The sequence below is a fragment of the Phytophthora cinnamomi genome (genome assembly GCF_018691715.1).
Source record: "Phytophthora cinnamomi strain GKB4 chromosome Unknown Contig65, whole genome shotgun sequence".
Taxonomy (NCBI): Eukaryota; Oomycota; class Peronosporomycetes; order Peronosporales; family Peronosporaceae; genus Phytophthora; species Phytophthora cinnamomi.
Window position 1 is genome coordinate 89,105 of NW_027150998.1, and position 18,256 is coordinate 107,360.

General features: G+C 55.1%; 5 protein-coding genes across 5 annotated transcripts; 1 reads left to right on the forward strand and 4 right to left on the reverse strand.

Annotated features, from left to right (window-relative positions):
• Positions 1-418: 418 nt before the first annotated feature.
• On the reverse strand, positions 419-1,939 carry IUM83_19791 (UDP-N-acetylglucosamine transporter-like; the record flags this gene model as incomplete). Its single annotated transcript, XM_067944857.1, has 1 exon — positions 419-1,939. The coding sequence occupies one exon, from the start codon at positions 1,937-1,939 to the stop codon at positions 419-421; it is 1,521 nt and encodes a 506-aa protein (XP_067786755.1).
• A 2,568-nt stretch (positions 1,940-4,507) lies between these two features.
• IUM83_19792 (uncharacterized protein) lies at positions 4,508-4,942 on the reverse strand (the record flags this gene model as incomplete). Its single annotated transcript, XM_067944858.1, has 1 exon — positions 4,508-4,942. One exon carries the CDS (start codon positions 4,940-4,942, stop codon positions 4,508-4,510), a length of 435 nt encoding a protein of 144 aa, XP_067786750.1.
• A 476-nt stretch (positions 4,943-5,418) lies between these two features.
• On the forward strand, positions 5,419-6,962 carry IUM83_19793 (Phospholipase D; the record flags this gene model as incomplete). The annotated part of the gene is made up of 3 exons (XM_067944859.1): positions 5,419-6,343; positions 6,602-6,713; positions 6,782-6,962. The coding sequence occupies 3 exons, from the start codon at positions 5,419-5,421 to the stop codon at positions 6,960-6,962; spliced, it is 1,218 nt and encodes a 405-aa protein (XP_067786756.1).
• A 730-nt stretch (positions 6,963-7,692) lies between these two features.
• Positions 7,693-8,304, reverse strand: IUM83_19794 (uncharacterized protein; the record flags this gene model as incomplete). Its single annotated transcript, XM_067944860.1, has 1 exon — positions 7,693-8,304. The coding sequence occupies one exon, from the start codon at positions 8,302-8,304 to the stop codon at positions 7,693-7,695; it is 612 nt and encodes a 203-aa protein (XP_067786751.1).
• Positions 8,305-9,317: 1,013 nt separating this feature from the next.
• IUM83_19795 (uncharacterized protein) lies at positions 9,318-9,632 on the reverse strand (the record flags this gene model as incomplete). The annotated part of the gene is made up of 1 exon (XM_067944861.1): positions 9,318-9,632. The coding sequence occupies one exon, from the start codon at positions 9,630-9,632 to the stop codon at positions 9,318-9,320; it is 315 nt and encodes a 104-aa protein (XP_067786752.1).
• Between the last annotated feature and the right edge of the window lie 8,624 nt (positions 9,633-18,256).

Here is an 18,256-nt window from a genome sequence, read left to right on the forward strand (position 1 = left end):
GTGATGGCAGCTATAGTAGTCATGCCACAATTTTATTCAATAGTATAGTATAGTGGAGGACTGTTCCCACCAGTAGTAGTATGATTACTACTACGGTAGCAAATGTAAAGTACTACTGTAACACAAAAATACGTGGGGGGCTCCCTCTTTGCTAGTCGCAAGCGCTTCGTGGTGGTTGAAGCGCGCCGGCCCATTGCCTTTCAGTATCGAGCTTACCTCGTTGGGGCAGGCATCCTGCCTTTGATTGCAGGGCAACTGACGGCACGCGGCGTAACTTCAGCTAACGATCGCTCCAGTGACGTGGCAGGCATTGACACTCAACACATTTCTGTATTTAGGATGGAGTTGTACTGCCGCGCGCCTGTGGGCGCGGGAGTGATCACTAGAACTCGGTCGGTATGCACGACGTCGCAGGCGCCTACACGACGAAGGTCTCCGGGAGTGCATGCGCGCCGAAGTGGAAGCTGTCGGCGGCGAGGCAAATGGACGCGTCAACTCGCGGGCTGCCGGGGAGCACCGCGCAGGAGGACAGGTCGTCGTCCATGAGCTTGATCAGCACCTTGTCCGATTTGTCGCTGGCGAGCAGCGCCGTCAGATCCAGCGGCTCCTCCTCGCACGACTCCAGCTTCTCGGTCTTGATAGCGTCGACGGCTTCGACGGAGGCGCCCTGCAGAAGCTCCACGCATTGCTGCGCCAGTATTCTGTTGCAGTGGGTCGGGCTGAGGCTGCGCTGCGCGTCTCGGTGGAGCTGCGCCAACTTGGCCTGCACGCATAGCTCGGACGCGATCTCGGCGGTGGAGCGCACGGAGGACGAGGTCGGCGGCTTGGCGGAAAGAACGCGCTGCGTCAGCTCGATGAACAGTTCGCTGGGCAGAGTGAAGAGCTGCAGCATGGCGTCTGCGTCCAGCGCTGCTCCCCTTGCCACCAGCACAGCCATGCACGTGTCCACGAGCGTTTCGCAAGCCGAGCGGAAGAGCTCCGGCTGCGCCTGCGCGAGAGTCTTTGCCGCGTTGACCACCTGCAAGAGCTTGCTCAGACCTTCACCCTGTCCACTGATCTGGAGGTCGAGAAACCGCTTGGCGCTCTGTCGAACGGCGTCGCGCATCTCTAAGAACTCGATGGCGCAGTTCATGGCGGCGAGGTTCGCCAGCGAGAAGGAGATCTCCCCGGTGTAGCAGTAGATGGCGAGCGTCTCGAACACCTCGGCGCCGCCTGGGAACGCGGACAGCTCCAAAACAGGGACAGCTCCGCCAAAGCTGCTGCTGTCTGCGGCGCCGGCGTCCAGCACCTGGCGCGCCATCCTGTGCAGCTTGCGGCTCTCCAGCAGCATCGGGTGCTTGTGCAGGTTGAACTGCGTGCCGCAGACCAGCACCACCAGGTTGCAGTACTGGCGCCGCGCTGCGTACTCCTGGAACTCGCAGAGCGACAGGTCTCCGCCCAGGTTGGCGTCTTGCAGGAATGCGCGCAGCTCGGCTTCGAGTTGCTCGTCGCTGGTGGCCGTCGGCTTGCTATCAGTCGCCGCTCCAGCGGAGACTGCGAAGTGACGGTAGCGGTAGACGGGGAGCATCGGCGGCTGGACGCGAGCCTGCGTCTGGGGTAGCAGCGGCGCCGTCACACGCGGGCGCTTGGCGGCGCGGCCCGCGGAGGACACGAGGTTGCGGCAGTGGCAGCACGTGGCTCGGTTGCTGTGCAGGCAGCGGTCGTCGCGCGTGCAGCCCTCGCGCTTGCAGCCGCGGCCGGACCCCTCTCGGCGGCCGCCGCAGCGGCCCGAGGCGTGGCGGCCACAGCGGCCGTCGCACGTGCAGTGCATGCAGGTGCCCGGCGGGCTCGTGCACGTGGGCAGCGAGCAGGACTTGCGCAGCTTGCGGGCGGGCGCGGCGTCGCTGAGCTGCTTCCGCTTGGAGGAGGGCGGCGCGGCGTCGGGCGGGCTCGGGCTCATGGCGGCAGGAAGGCAGCGCTTGGGCCTGGCGGGGCAAATTGCGGACTGAGCTGTCGGCAACGTAATCCGCCCGCGCGGCCCGGCTCTGCGCGTTTCGCTAGAGTTGCGTCGCCGAAATATGACTGCGGTCAATCAACCCAAGCGACTTGCGTCCAGCAGAGGCAAGGTGAGACTCGTGCTCGGCGCGCGCGTGCTCGGATTTGCGGAGGGACCGGCCCCGTTCGTGTTTGCTGGGTCAGCGCCATCATTCCCCGCGTGGATTCTCGCCGCCGGGCAAGCCGCGTTTGACGCCGGCTGCGCTCGGCCACAGGACAAATGCCCGAGACATGACCGGTGGCCGGCGCTGGTGACCGATAGGTTCGGCTGGGCAGACAGCGGCGCTGGATGCTGGGGCTGGTTTTTCGCTAAGTAGCAGCGTTTGTGTGGCCTGTGCACGCACACTCTGTTGCAGGGAGCCCGCTCCCAACGGCGATAAATGTATGGGAGGCAAGGCAAGGTCGGCAGGGAGGGCTGCAGATGACAGGAGCCGAGCAAGCGAGCTAGTGCTGCCGCAGCAATAACTTTGGGCGCGTTTTACAAGTTGCAGCTCGTGTGCAACGCGATGAGCAGGGGTTCGTAGTAACTTCTACATACATAAACAATAGTAACATAATACTATTATAATATAAATATAATATCTATATAACCAACAATTTGTTGTTATTAGTATATTATCGCTAGATCTGTACTGATATATTATTTTGATAGTAATAAATCGACCAATGTAATATGCTGGACACAAGACTCAGTTGGTTGTGCCTGGTTGCTGTTACACTTGCGCCTGCTACTAAAACTACTGGACACTCTAGAGAATTGGATGTTTGTTTGTTAAGCATCAACGACGACACACCTAATAGATGTTACCCTTGATGGGGGAGAGCAGCGGCCTTAGCGGTTAGCAGAGCGGTCTCAGGTCGTAGATCCATCTGTTGACCAAGTCGCCACTAAGCGTTGATGCTGTAGCAGTTCCTGTTATCTGAGTAGATTATAGCATACATACGCACCAGGTACAACGCAAAGAGCACCGTCCTGCCGGTAATGCAGACCTACGTCAGCAGGAGGGACCAGGTGCGACTGGCTCTGTCGTCCTGCGTACTATTCGGTAAAGTATTTGAACACCCTGTGAATTGAACGCCCTCCTCTACGGCGTTCTACAACTAATACAACACAGTAAACATAGCGCGGTGTTAATTGAACGCCTATCGTGTATAACACTCTCCCTTGCACTGAAGGGCGGTTTATAACAATAGACCGCTGTGTACTATTCGGTATTCTATGTTAGTCTAATTTAGATATGGGTTGCCCAACCCGCCCGACCACTTTTCACAGGGTGACCCGATGGCACTTTTTGGGTACCCGAATTTACCCGGTTCATTTTGCCGCAAAATTTCGTAGGCGGTGAATTAATTGCGGTTTGCCAACAAGATCAAGTTTCACACAAGAAGAAGGCGGACAGCACGCACCATAAAGCCGAGTACACGCTGGTGGTCCAAACACCGCCACTCACCCACGACCTTGTACGATGTGCGCTTAGGCTCAAAGTAATCATCAGCAGGGACTTCACCACCGACTTGGTGCCGCTGTCGCTCGACTCGTTTTGGTGCAAGCTACGTAGCTCCTCCTGATATTCATTGGCCGGAGGAATCTAACGTGGTCGCAGAGCTCACGGAATTGTTACAATCGTACTTAACGATAACGTAATTATTAATTGGTATTAATATAGTATTAATAATATGTGTTTCATCGTCCTAATACATTTATTAACAATATATTATAACATGCAGTGCGGTATCACTATATTATACTACCTGCATTACTACGAATCCCTGCCGATGAGTGTCTGGGCGAGAGAAAGGGGCGGTTGCGGCAATCGCGCGCCCGTCTCCGCGCGTAATCGCGGGTAATCGCGATTACCCCGCGTGTGGACCACACCAGGCCGCCTGGTGTTAACGAGGCGGCGCGAGTTGCGCCCCCTGCCCCATAGCTCCAGTAAAAGCGGCGTGCTCGCTGCGTCTGGCGAGCTCTATGGGAGCACCACCGCGGTTAGCACCTCGGCAACTACAACGCCGCCTCGGCCGCGGCCGCGGACAGCGGGCCGAGATGGCGGCGCGAAATCGAGGGCCGGAGGAGGCCGGTCAGCATCGCACCGCCACGCTTTCTTTCGGTGGGCGAGGAAATAAAATCAGCTCGCGACTCGCTATCCAGCTCATCTCAGCAAGCCGATTTTGACATATCACACGCTGGTTTCGAGGCACGAAACATGTCGGTATCCTGGGCTAGTTCGCAGCAAGATGCAAGCCGCTCAGAAGCGGTCTCGATCCATGCGATGCTGGCATGAGCCATCGCGGGTAACACGATCAATGCTAGGCTTCACAGCTTGTGCTAGCAACACCTCCAAGCGCAGCCAGAACTCAGGTTTTAAGTCTATTACACGCACTACTTGCTGCTTCACGAAAGTCTCAGCTCCGAGCTGCCACTCTTCCGCGATCAATCGACCGCTGATCTCCTGACCTGGCTGTCTCGGCCAGCTTACAGGAAGTACGCGGCGACGGCCATCGCCGCCGCTGCCGCGACGCCCATGGCGCCCGAGGCCTGCGCCGCATCGCTGCTCGAACCCGACGCGCCAGTTGAGCCCGAGGTCGATTTGGACTTCGACTTGGTCGAGCCAGAAGAACCCGCCGCCGCCTTACTCGAGTCGCCCGCGTCCACCGCGCCAGTCGAGCTCGACGAACCCACTGCCGTTGAGTCCACCGCAGCGCTGCCGGCGTTCACCGTCGCAGAGGAACCCGTGCCGGACGTGCCATCCGATGCTGGTGACATGGTCGCAACCATTGCAGCCGAGCCGGTCGAAGTCGTCGACGGCGTCGTGGCCACCGTCGGAGTCGAGTTGACGGTGGCGGTCGTCTGACCGTTCGCGGCAGCAACAATGAGGGCGGCGAGCACGAAGACCTGAATGAACTTCATGGTAGCGAAGGTACTGGAGGTGGTGCTGGTGGACGTGGAGTCGGTTGAGACTTGGTCACTCGAAAGTGAATTTGGGAATGCAAGTCGGAGAGGACGGCGTTGAGGTGGAGGCGAGCCTGGACGCCGAGGCAGAGGCTGTAGAATCGTAGGTCTACGAGGCCTGCGTCCCCTCTCGCTGTCCATGCGGTTACCAACTGATAGCTAAGAGCGTGTCAACGTCCCGACATCAGACCTACTTACTTACCTGGATCATGTGACCTGAGGACGCGGACAAGGCTGCCATGGCCCCGTTGATTCTCCAAATATTGTGTCTTCAGTGCGGTTGCCACGACTGTAGCTCCACACATGAGTTGCGCACCACCTCCTCTCTCTGAATGGCATCCACAACGCTGAAGCTCGCAGTCGACCCCCGAAATTTAGTTTAGAACCGTCCTAAATCCTAAACTCGTTCAGACCGCGCAGCCGTCCCAAATCCGATGGACGCCATCTTGTCGCGCGTGGGCGTGAGCGACGCCCAGTTACGGCGGCACTGCGAGGCCGCCGTGCTGGACGAGCTGCAGCAGGCGGACGCGCGCGTACGAGATGTGGTCGCGGCGCTGGAGCGGGCGCTGAAGGTGGTGCGCGCGTCCCGCGAGCTGCACCAGGCGCTGGTGCTCACGGCGTCAGACCCCGTGCAGGCGTCCTTCCGATGCCTGGGCGCGTCCTGCAACCAGATCGGCCCGCTGCTGCGGCTGCTGCACCGCGACATGAGTGCCACGGCCTCTGCGTCACCGGAGCAGCCAGAGGCGATGATCCACGCCGCACAGGCTGTAGCTGCGGTCCCCACGGTCTCCGTGGTCGAGCGATCGGAGACGAAACCTCCCGCGCCTCGGTCGCCAGAAGCGTCGGCGTCCTCCACTGCCAGTGAGTACGAGGTGTCGTCCGATGAGGAGAGCGACGAGGACGACGACGAGCCGGAGGTGGTGGAGGTGAGTCCGCCTAGCAGTAGCAGTAGGAAGCGCAAGGCAGTCACGTTGGACTTGTCCCAGTCGGCCCCGCCGGCCGTGAGGAGGAAGACGCCGGAGGAGGACACACAGACTGTGCGAGACTACTTGACCAACAAGCTGAAGGAGGCTCGCGCGCTCCCGATGGATGGATACAGCGTGGCGACCCACAACGAGCTAGCCGCGCTTGTCAAGAAAGTGTTCGCCGCAGCAGACACGTTCGACGCGTGGCAGCCGCGGGATGACCCGACGCTCGCTCAGCTGCTGAACGAGATGGAGAAGCGGATGGGTGTGTTTAAAGACAGCGTGGCCCAGGTCAGGCGCTGCAAGGCCGTCAGTGACTGGCAGAGGGAGATGACGGCGTCAGCTTTCGTTCCGAGCCTGGATCTCGTGTCGATGCCGCGTAAAATTGACTCGAGTATGGATTTCGCCAATGTTTCAGGGTGTCAAACCTGGAAAGAGGTTGTGAAGGAGGCTACTCCTGTTCTCCGTATTGTAAATGCGGCAATCAGAGATACTTTGGATGAGCATGAAAGAAGGCAGAAGTATTTCCAAGCCTTGCTCGAAGCGCTTACGAAGTTTTTTGCTGCCGTTGCGGCGACGCGAGATATGGTTATCGTTGAGGGTGGTGTCAATCAATGCAATCACAGTATCAGATTGTTGTCTGATTTGGCAGCTCGCGGGGGCACTGGGCTCTCTCAGGAGGAGTGTGTACGCCTTGAAAGGCTGCTGTATCTGCTCCGTTTGGTTATGTTCAATGTGGATAAATTCCGCATAAAGGCCGCGAAGTAAGTATATGCTGATTGCTCCACGAGAATCGTGCCAATACTTACGCTAGTTGTGTTGTGCTTCACAGGTTAATCCCCGATATCTTGAAGCTATTCCCACCGGCAGTTCGACCAAGGTTTCGCTATCCGAATGCCGAGTCTAAACAACCCCAACAAGAGAAGCACAAGCAAAGGGGTGAGAACCAATCCAAACAAGGGAAGAAGAACAAGAAACGAAAAAAGAAGAAGTCTTCCTCTGGGAAGCGGTAAGTTGCTGCAGTTAACTCCTACGGAAAGAACACGCAACGCTGCTGGGGGCACGAAAGCAAAAATTCTGCTACGGGTGATACACTAAAGCCAAGATGCAAACGGGCTCTAAAGTTTTGCCTTTTGAAGCAGCAATGATTTTGCCTACCAATGGAGCTTTTACTAATGTAATTAAACTTCATTCCCTGAAACAACGTGAAACAACATCTCATTTCAGCGAATTATGTGCGAGGTGAACTCAAAAATTGAATGAACTAGCTCTTGATATAAAGGATAACGCAAGACGAACAACCGTGCAACTTCATTGTGATGTAGTCGAAGCTTGGGCTCGTAGAAGGCAAAAAGAAAAGTGATATTGTAACTTAAAGTCCGTACTCTCTTGTACTCTAGACTAGCTACTCACTTCATGGCCACTCCTTGTTGAATGCAATTGTTAGTTGACGGGTCGCCCCGTAAACTTCGTCCCGTAAGCCGTCTCGTAAGCTGTCCCGTAATACGTACCGCAACAAATATAAATTACGTACTCCGTAATAAATTACGAAACCAGTAATATATAACGCAGTGCGTTACACGACCCCGTTTTGAACAGCGGTGAACTTACTTCGTAGGACAGTTCGGCGCGATGTGGCCCACTTTCTTGCAGCGGTGGCAAGTTGCCGTAGTTTGCCAGTCGTTGTCCAGCATGAGAGCACGTTTACCAGGGTGATCAAATCTCATCGCAAGTTGGATAGTCTCATCCAGTGTCGCCGGGTGATGTTCGCGCACGTGATTTGCGGTCGCCGGCTTTAACCCCTGCTGGAAGTAGAAACGAAAGCTCCAGCTGGCTGATGGGCACCGTGCATTGGATGAGCAAATTTTGAAAATCTGCCACGTAATCGTGCAGTGACGATGTTTGGCTCAGCGCGCACAGCCGTTCGCGCAAGCGATACTCGCTGTCGGGCGGAAGGAACCGATGACGCATGGCCTCCTTGAAAACCGCCCATGTCTTCACGCGGCCGGCGCTGTCGCACTCCAGCGAGAACTGCCGGTACCAGTTCATGGGGGTGACTCCGAGGTGACACGACACCATAGTCACAAACTGAGAAGACTCTTCCATCATCTGCGGATGATAATCCGCGTAGAATTGCTCCACAGCGAAAAACCACAGCTCGAGATCTTCGTCGAGCTTCCCTTGGTAGGTTGGAGGTTGATGCTTGCGGGCCCCTGTTGGCCTTGCGGTGAGCGCGTCGATGCGGGCTTCACTAGCAGCGAACTGCTGCTGCATCATGGCTTGAAAATCAGCTTGTTGGCGGGCGAGAAGCTGCAGCACGTCTCCAAACGTTTGCGGTGTGGTGGTCTGTTCCATCACGGTGGCGCAAATCTTCAAAACTTTCTCGACGCGATGGTCGGGAACGGACAAGTCGATGCTTGGACTCTTCAAGTGCTACTATGTGATGTAGTCGAAGCTTGGGCTCGTAGAAGGCAAAAAGAAAAGTGATATTGTAACTTAAAGTCCGTACTCTCTTGTACTCTAGACTAGCTACTCACTTCATGGCCACTCCTTGTTGAATGCAATTGTTAGTTGACGGGTCGCCCCGTAAACTTCGTCCCGTAAGCCGTCTCGTAAGCTGTCCCGTAATACGTACCGCAACAAATATAAATTACGTACTCCGTAATAAATTACGAAACCAGTAATATATAACGCAGTGCGTTACATTCATCATCTCTTCCGCCACTAAGTTTATTTCAAACAACGGATCCTGACGATGGTATGAATTCCATGAAGAATCATTAGCGCGCACCAGAGATAGAGCTACCTGCCGATATGCTCGAGTTACTGAGACAACCGCGCTAAAAAATGCTAGTAGGTCGTAGATATTATCATTCGATGTAGCGTAGGTTATCGTAGCAATCCAGCTCTCAATTCTGTCCGCTTTTACAGCTAACATGTGACGGGGCCACACGAGCACCTTGCACAGAGGAAGTGTGCTAACAAGAGTATACAAACTCTCAGTGAACGGCAGTTCACGTGTCCCTGGCCTAAGGGGACTGAGTGCGGTAGATCTAAGACGGAGTGTATTTATAGGTTAGTACAGATTTGGCCTGCATACAAATCCGAAGTTCCCTATAGTTTATCCTATATAAAATGTATCGGTTGGCCCTCAAGCCTATTGGGTCACTACTCAGGGGAGTGACATTTTGTAGCCATCCCCGAATAGTGCCAGGGTCACTATTCCATGTAACCCCGTTACAGACGGGGACACTTTATGACACTTTAGGTTTTTCGTTAACTACAGACACCGCGCCCACTTCCGACACATGGTATATATAATCTTCCAGAGCGAAATGAAATGTTGCAGGTAACTTGATTTAAGGAATCTATACCTGCAAGGTTGAGAGTCGAAGAATTACATCGCCTACCTCTACGTCGTCTTCGTAGCTGCACCCATCAGTGTCAACTGGGGTGTCCTTGGGGCCCAAGTAGCAAATGCCAGTGTGGCGGAAGCAGTTCTTGATCGTCTTCTTCCCCGTTATTTCACGCCAGACCTCTTCGCTCCACCGCATAGCTTGGAGCTGATCGATTGCGTACGGATCGTGCTTGATGGCGTCGGGGTCGCGCAGCTTGTTGTAGACCCAGTGGAGTTGCTTTTTCTTGTACGCAACCTTGAACGACGCTATTATACCCGCGTCCATGGGCTGGAGAAAAGCAGTTGTGTTGGGCGGGGGATGCTTCAGGGTCACATTAGTCAGGGCGAGGTCGCCCGGTCTCTATAATTTAATTTTTGTTTCTGTATTAATACAGCACGGGTTATTGCCGTACCCCCGTGCGGAAGTAACCGCGCAGATTGTACCGTAATAATCGGGCCCAGTGCGACACAGTTTCCCAGTCATAATCAAGTGAAACAAAAAACCTCGTAAGGTTTTTCAAAGAGTTCGCTCGGATGACGTCCGTCCCGCACGGTTGGTTGCGGTACCACCCTCGCGCCATCGCAGTCACAAAAGAAAATGAAGAAGAGGCCGAAGAACAATAACAAGACGAAGCTGACGGTGCGGTCTCTCGGAAGTCATGCTCGATACTCGTTTTTTTTTACATTTTGCTGATGATGTTCGTGTACAGGGGGCTGAGGCCTCTAAAACCACTGCCAGAGATGACCATCACTGACGAGGAGGAAGATAACGATCAATAGACGTTAAACGCAAGTTTTTTTCAAGTCTTTTTTTCTTAATATTTTTTTAGGAGGGGAGGGGTTGTCACCCATACGTCTGCTGGTGTCGCACTCAAACCGTTTGTCGCACTGGACCCGATTATTACGGTATGCTTTCAAATCTTAAACATTTAAATCCAATCAACACGAGAGGTGCATTTACAGTCCAGCTTTCTCCTAGGAACGCTTAATGCAGCGCTCATCGATTGTAACGGGGTTACACGCACAAGTGGCTGCAAGCGGAAGGCTCGCGAACGGCAGCCTCCTTCTGCCAGGGCTGCAAGCCACTTGTGAATTTAACAGATAGGTTATCTGTTAAAAGTTTTGGATACTTCCTCACGTTGGTGTAAGACACACCAATGGATACATTGAAGTGGACCACCACAGTGAGTGGTCCACACATACCCAAAGATCCTATTGGTAGAAAGCAGCATCTTTCTACCAATCAGAGACATGCATATTAGCGGGGCTCTGACAGCCAGTCGCTGCCAACCCTTTCATAGATGATAAACAGTTTTTAGCAGGTTTTAGAGGAAGATCAATTTACAAACAATACAGTTCTCATTTTACCTAATCTAAGTCACTTGGAATCCTTTTGTTACTTAACTTATATTTGTGTATTCAAATATAATTAACCTAAGTAATTACCAAGTACTTACGCTTCCTCATACACGTTGCGCAACGTGTAAGCTAAAGTAGTGAGTCAAGTTAGACCCACTACACCTGGTAGCACTTCGTAGTCCGTCCAACGACCGACTGCTTGACGTTCGTACGCGGTGTACGAACGCGGAGCCGAGAACCACATGAGCACGGAGGTGCCCATGGAGAGCTCCAACACGCCTGCAACGCATGTTGCACGCGCTGACTGCCCCCATCTGTCTGATCCAGAGTGGAAGGCCCTCCAACGACTGTCAACAGTCATTGGAGAAGCGGCGATAGCCACGATGCTGCGTACGCTATCGCCGACGGAGCAAGATGGTGTTGCTCTGGGGTTCATCATGAAGGAGCAGCGTGACGCTGCTTCCTCCGTGACGGCGTCGTCAGGGACGACACCGCGTGCTCAACCATTAAAGTTGAGCGTAAGCAATTACGTGGGAAGAGAGGGCGAGTGTAGTGGGTCTAACTTGACTCACTACTTTAGCTTACACGTTGCGCAACGTGTATGAGGAAGCGTAAGTACTTAGTAATTACTTAGGTTAATTATATTTGAATACACAAATATAAGTTAAGTAACAAAAGGATTCCAAGTGACTTAGATTAGGTGAAATGAGAACTGTATTGTTTGTAAATTGATCTTCCTCTAAAATCTGCTAAAAACTGTTTATCATCTATGAAAGGGTTGGTAGCGGCTGGCTGTCAGAGCCCCGCTAATATGCATGTCCCTGATTGGTAGAAAGATGCTGCTTTCTACCAATAAGATCTTTTGGGTATGTGTGGACCACTCACTGTGGTGGTCCACTTCAATGTACCCATCGGTGTGTCTTACACCAACGTGAGGAAGTATCCAAAACTTTTAACAGATAACCTATCTGTTAAATTCACAAGTGGCTTGTAGCCACTTGTGCGTGTAACCCCGTTACACCATCCCCCCCTTAAGGTTAGACGCGCGGGGTCCCCGCACGTCAATCTTTTGGAATTGACCATTCGTCAATTCTCCGCGCAAGGAGAAGAAATCCGCGCTCATTCAAAGATGAGCGTGCCTCAGAAGAAGTCCACAAAGTCGGTGGGGAGTCATCTCTCCATCGACGACTACTTCGAGCGTCAGAAGGCGAAGTACGGCGACGTCGTCGACTTCGACGACGACGATGAAGATATGGAGGGCGAGGAGAACTCGCCCTCAAAGCGTAAAGACTCAGTGTCGAGCGAATCGCTCGACCCTCACGCCAAGAACGTTCGTCCGCGTGAAGGGGACGAATCGGACGCTTCGAGTTCGAAGCGTTCGCGTTCTGAGAGCGATACCCCACTCGCTTCTGCTGGGGCTCTCAGTACTCCGCGCGCTGTTGCTACAGCGCGTGATGTCAAAGCTCAAGGCTCTCCGCGCGCTGCGCCTGCAGCGCGCGATCCGTGGATGCCGTCCGCATCCGAGATCACGGACCGGTTTGGGAACTCGGTACCTCCGAATGAGGTGCCGCTGTACGTATGCAGCGCCATCAAAGATGACGCTGTTGCTGCCGAGCTGCACTTTGATGCGGAAACGCATCAAAGGCGCGATTACTACATCGGACTCTTTCATGAGCTCCGATGGTTTCAAAGCAAGAAGACCTCTTCTCGCAGCAAAGTGCCCGAATGGCAGGCACTTTGTCAAAGCTGGAACGCCTTTGTTGATAACTTCAACAAGAGGCCGAGTGCTTACCGTGATCGGATTAAGCAAGCGCGTGATCGCTTCGAGACGTACTCGAAGCGTGGAAAGCTGGAGCAACTTCATGTTGCTGCTGAGGAGGCAAATGTGCCGTGCGCTGTGCCCGAGGGCTTTCAGTGCACGAAGTGCTTCCCAGGTGCGGTCCGCTTGAGCGACCGCGACCTGAACGGGTACACGTCGTTCCGTGTGCCCGAGAGTCTCAAAGAGCTCCGTGCTAAGTTCTTAGCACGTGAGGGTTCGGGCGCTGGCGATGATCGCAGCGCTCGTGTTACTTCCGCTGTGCCAGCGCGTACTGCTCCTCGTACGCCCTCACCATTTCCGGAACGTCCTCCAGCAAAACGTTCCGCGGCTCCCATGTATCTCGATGGGGAGGAAATCCTCTCCAACGAATACGAAAACGAGCCCCTTGAGGGTTCGTTTTCGGGATACTATGGTCAACAATCCGCTCAACAATCCAGCGGGTTGAGCCGTGGGCGTCACGGATCGGCGGTGGCGGGGGTGGGAACACGCCCCGGGTATGATCAGCCCCGGGCTGATCAGTTCGCGCCTCTCCACGACCGGGTGACCGCCGTGGAGCGTCTGCAGGGCGCTGAGTTCGCCGCCCTGAAGCAGGAGCTGGCGAACCAGAAGGCCCAAGTCGCGGCGGTCTCGCAGACCGCCTCGAATATCCAGGTCGAGCTGGGGACCCAGATGAAGGGGTTGCTCCAGTGCGTCCGCGCGCTGGAGGAAAGGCTGCTCGTCGCCGAGGCCAAGTCCTCCGCTTCTGCCTCGGCTCCTGCCGAGGCTTCGGGTCAGCCGAGCTAGATGGCTCGTGCTGCAGGTATGGCTTCAGCCGTCCGACGTAGAAGGTCGGATGGAGGCGCATGCTAGACGGTATGTCTAGCGTGTATGCGTTGCCGTGCCGTGCCAACACAGTGAACGGCCCGATGAAGCGCGGAGCAAGCTTGCTTGCTCCGAAGTTCGAAACTGCATGTTTAGGCAGGTTTTGTGTAGCTAACAAAACTAATGAACCAACTTCGAATTCATTTGTGTTGCCTCTGCCCACATTGTCTGCGTTCAGCTTCTGTTGATCAACAGAAGCTGCTATTGTGTCTTGGACAAACCGAATTACGGTTTGTCTTTTAGTGATGAAACTGATTGCATCCGAGCTGAAGTCATTCAGCTCGCTCTCCGCTAGAGGCCCGGCCTCTGCGTGGTTCTTTGCGGTGTCTGCGCCCTGCGTAGACCTGTGGTCGTTGGCCTTGTTGGTGGAGGAGTCTGCGCCCTGCGCAGACTCATGTGGTTTGTTCATTGTTGCAGCTGACACTGTGCAAGTGTCAGCGGTTTCCGCGGCTGCTGTATTGCAGTCGTAGATCCTCCCCCACTTAAAGTGGGAGCCATCACTCCGAGTAAACTCGGTAGACGTGGATGCCGCATGGCATTCACGTAGAACGGTGTATGCCCGGTCGAGGCATGCACTGAGTTATTGATGGCAAACTCTGCCATCGATAAACACTCGCTCCAGTATTGGAACGAGTGAGCGTAGCTCTTCAACATATCGACGAGCACGCGATTCACGCGCTCGGTTTGACCGTCCGTCTGCGGATGGTCCACAGTCGACATGGAAAGCTGGCTCCCAAGAAGTGTAAACACTTCTTGCCACAGATGCTCTGTGAAGCGCGGGTCTCTGTCCGACACGATGTCGGACGGCATGCCATGGTGTTTGAACACCATGTCGACGAGCAGACGGGCCGTCTGCTTCGTGGTCACCTCTGCCGGCACCGCAGCAAGATGTGCCATCTTGCTGAAGCGGTCTACAAAGACCACAATACCGGTGTTCCCTCCGCTATCCGGGGGAAGACCAAAGATGAAGTCCAAAGACATGGACTTCCAACACTCCGACGGAGTCGGTAGTGATTGCAGTGGAGCCTGCGCGAATGGCGCAGGCTTTACGCGTTGGCATACCTCGCAAGCACGGATGTACTTGCGCACCCACTTATACTGGTGGTGCCAGTAGAAGTCGCGCGTGAGAAGGACGTAAGTCTTCTCACGTCCGAGATGTCCCGCAGTCGGGGCATCATGATACTCGTACATGATCCTGAGTCGCAGGTCATGGTCATTTGGCACGACAACGCGATTCGCGTTGTCGTCGATTGCATTGTAAAGCAGCAGTCCGTCGTGCACACGAAAGCGGTGTGCACGCGCTCGAAGGTGCTTGGGCAGCTTCTGACGGGACTTGTCAGAAGGCGCTGTGCCATAGGCCAGCAAGAGCTTCGCGTCCGCGTCGTGCGCGTACGCGGCCTTCACATCATCCAACAGAGATGATGTGGGTTTGCTCGATCGCATGGCGTCAATGGCATTGACGTCAACAGCTTCTGCATAGTCCGGCCGACGTGATAACGCGTCGGCCACTACATTCAATCTCCCGGGTTTGTATTCGACCCTGAAGTTATACTCCGCAAAGAATGAGAGCCATCTCGCCATTCTTTGTGATATGTGTGGCGACTTCACTGCGGTGCGCAGTGATGCATGGTCGGTGTAGACCACAAATGGTCTACTCCCAAGCAAATACACTCGGAACTTTGCGAGTGCGTACTTCATGGCAAGGAGTTCCTTGTCATGCACCGGATAGTTGCGCTCAGCTGGCTTCAGCTGACGCGATTGGTAGTAGACGACACGATCACGGCCCTCGTGATCGTGCTGCATCAACGCGCATCCGATCGCGAAATCGGATGCGTCACATACTACGTGAAATGGACGATCTTGGTCAGCTACTGCCAAGATCGGTGCCTCAGTCAAGCCCCGCTTGACTGCATCGAATGACTTTTGGCAATCGGGTGTCCAATTCCACACAGCTTCTTTCTTAAGAAGCTGTGACAGCGGGCGGATCTTGCCCGCATAATCCTCCACGTACTTGCACAAGTACGTGGCCAAGCCAAGGAACTGCCTCAGTTCCTTGACACTTGAAGGCATCGGCCATTCATTGATCACCCTGACCTTTTCCGGGTCAGGGCGAACACCATTCTTCCCTACGAGACACCCGAGGACGGGTATCTCGCTCGCCCCGAAGATACACTTCTTCAGGTTCGCGTAGAGCTTATGCTTTCGCATAAGCTCAAGTAGCTTCCGGAGATGCACCCTGTGCATCTCTACGTCGGTCTTCCCGTCCACAGCCTGGCTGTGGATGAACACATCATCGAAGTAGCTCGGTGCGAAGTCGCGCACCGAGCGCAACAAGTGCGTCACGCACCTGTTGAAAGTCGCAGGGGCGTTCTTAAGCCCCTGCAGCATTACTAGCCATTCCCAGAGCATGCCGCTTGGCGTGCTCACTGCCGTGAGAGGGATATCGCTCTCACGCATTAGGATTTGATAAAACCCATCTCGCAAGTCGAGAGCACTGTAAATGGTGCTCCCGGCCATCGAATCGATGATAACATCTTTTCGTGGTATCGGCGTCTGCGCCGGTACCGTCGCATCGTTCAGCTTGTTGTAAGCATGAACGATGCGCCATCCGCCCTGTGGCTTCTTGACACAGAACGTCGGAGCACTGTGCGGGGACTTTGATTCCCGCACTTGTCCTGCTTTACGACGACTTTCAAAGAAGTCGTCGATCGCTTTCACTTGCTCTCGCGGCAGTGGCCACTGCCGCGTGACACAGTACTTCGTGCCCGGCACGAGATCAATCTCGTGCTGAATGCCCTTATCCTGCGGAAGCTCCGCAGGAATCTCTTCCGGGAGTACGTCTTTGTACTCCCTCAACAATTCGTACTAGGGACTCGACTTCAGCGAGTCCCAACCTTGTTCCTCGAAGCGCTCTCGCTTCGTCTTCGCACTGAGAGTGTCTTCACTCTCAGTGGTACTTCTCATGAAGAGCTGCCTCAGCTCTTCGCTCTCGCTCTCCGTTTTTTCGCTGTCCGAAAGAACGCAGACTTGCTCGATGCGTCCATCGTGCAAGTCGCGCGTGAAGCGCTTCCAGCTCATGGCTGGAAGCGAAGTCAACTCCGACGCCGTCGTCGGAGGACTAGCGAGTTCCATGTCACGATACTGGAATCCAGTATCGGTGCGCGTCAAGACGCTTAGCGTCTTGACATTCGGCGTCTCCGCCGCAGTCTGCCCAGCAGACTGTTTTGTTGCGTCTCGGTCCCGGACCGAGACTTGCGCAGCGTTTTCCGCTTGCGCCGTCTTTGTTGTGCGGAGCCCGGCTCCGCACAGTTGTTCTTCTTGTCCAGGCCCGGCCGTGGACAGTCGTTCGCCGGCGGACCCTGTCCGCGGGCGCGCGGTATCAAGCCCGGCTTGACCGCATTTTCCTTCGTGCAGCCCGGCTGCACGGTAATGTGTCCCTTCGCCGGCAGACCCTGTCTGCGCGCGCGCGATATCAAGCCCGGCTTGATCGCATGGCGCTTCGTCGTGCAGCCCGGCTGCACGACAGCATGCAAATTGCGTCAGTGCGGTACGTTTGCAACCGTCCGCACTGTTTGCAGCGTCAACTCCCGGAGTTGACACGCCTTCGTCACCTCGACGCCATTCATTGGCGGAGCCCCTCATGATCGAGGGTGCGTCGGCTCCCGGAGCCGACGCGTCGTTGTCGACCTGACCGCTTCGGGTCAGGGACTGTCCCTTACACGCTTGAACGTGGGTGTTGGTTCCCGGAACCAACATATCTTTTTCTTCTGACGTCGGCAGCATTGCCGACGTGGGTCTCACTTGTGCGCGCCCTCGCGCACTTCTTGGGCACTCCGGGACAGCAGCATAAAGCGCTGTCTCGACTGGTGAGCCGCGCGCACCTGCTGGTGCGTGCGCTGCGGTAACAGGGCCATCGCTCTCTGTTCCGCTGTCGCGTCCGAAGCGCACGAGCGTGCGCTTCTTCCAGTCTATCACCGGATCATGCCGTGCAAGCCACGGCATGCCCATTACCACGTCGAACTTATCGTCCAGGTCCAGGACGATAAAGTGTTCGACAAACACTCGTTGTTTGTACGAGAAGCGCACGTTCACGACGCGCTTCTCGGTCGTTACGATGGCACCTGTTGCCAGTCGTACCTCCAGAAGACTTCGAGGTGTATCTACCTCCTCGAAGTCAAGTCTCGACAGGCTTCGTAGTCGAACAAAGTTGTTCGACGCGCCTGAATCTACCAAAGCTCGAGGAGAGTCACTCGCTCTCTTCGAGTAAACTTCCAAGATGACTAGGTTCGGCCTGTCATCTTGTTTCTTGCAGTGAGAGCTGGTCTCACTGGGGGCTGCAGTCCTCAGTGTCGCGTGCCCGATATCGGCACGCGCGACTGCATTACCAGTAGGGCGCCCCGCGCCTACTGGATGTTCGCGTTTTTTTGTTGGTCCGCGGCGATGCCTAGCATCGCCACGACGGCCACCTCCAGGGGACATGGGAGCTGTGCACTCCCGTGCAAAGTGACCGATCCTTCCGCAACGGAAGCATCGCACGTTACCTCCCTGCTGCTGGTAACCAGCAGTTGTTGCGCTCGAGAGGTCCATTGATTCCGGACCTCCCGTCCTCGCTACCGGGCGCGGTTGCGGCCTCGGTACGTTTACATAGAGTTTAGCCTGCCGCAGGCTAAACGCTTCTTGCATGGCAAGAGTGATTGCAGCTTCGAGAGTACTCGGGTACTGTCGGAAGCGATAGGTCTTCACGGACCCATCTCTAAGTCCTTTCATGAACGTGACGACCTTAGTCGCCTCGTGAATTGGATTGGTCACGATATTTGAGACCAAGTATCGTGCGCGCTACGCGTAAGCATGGACGTCATGCTTACCCTGCT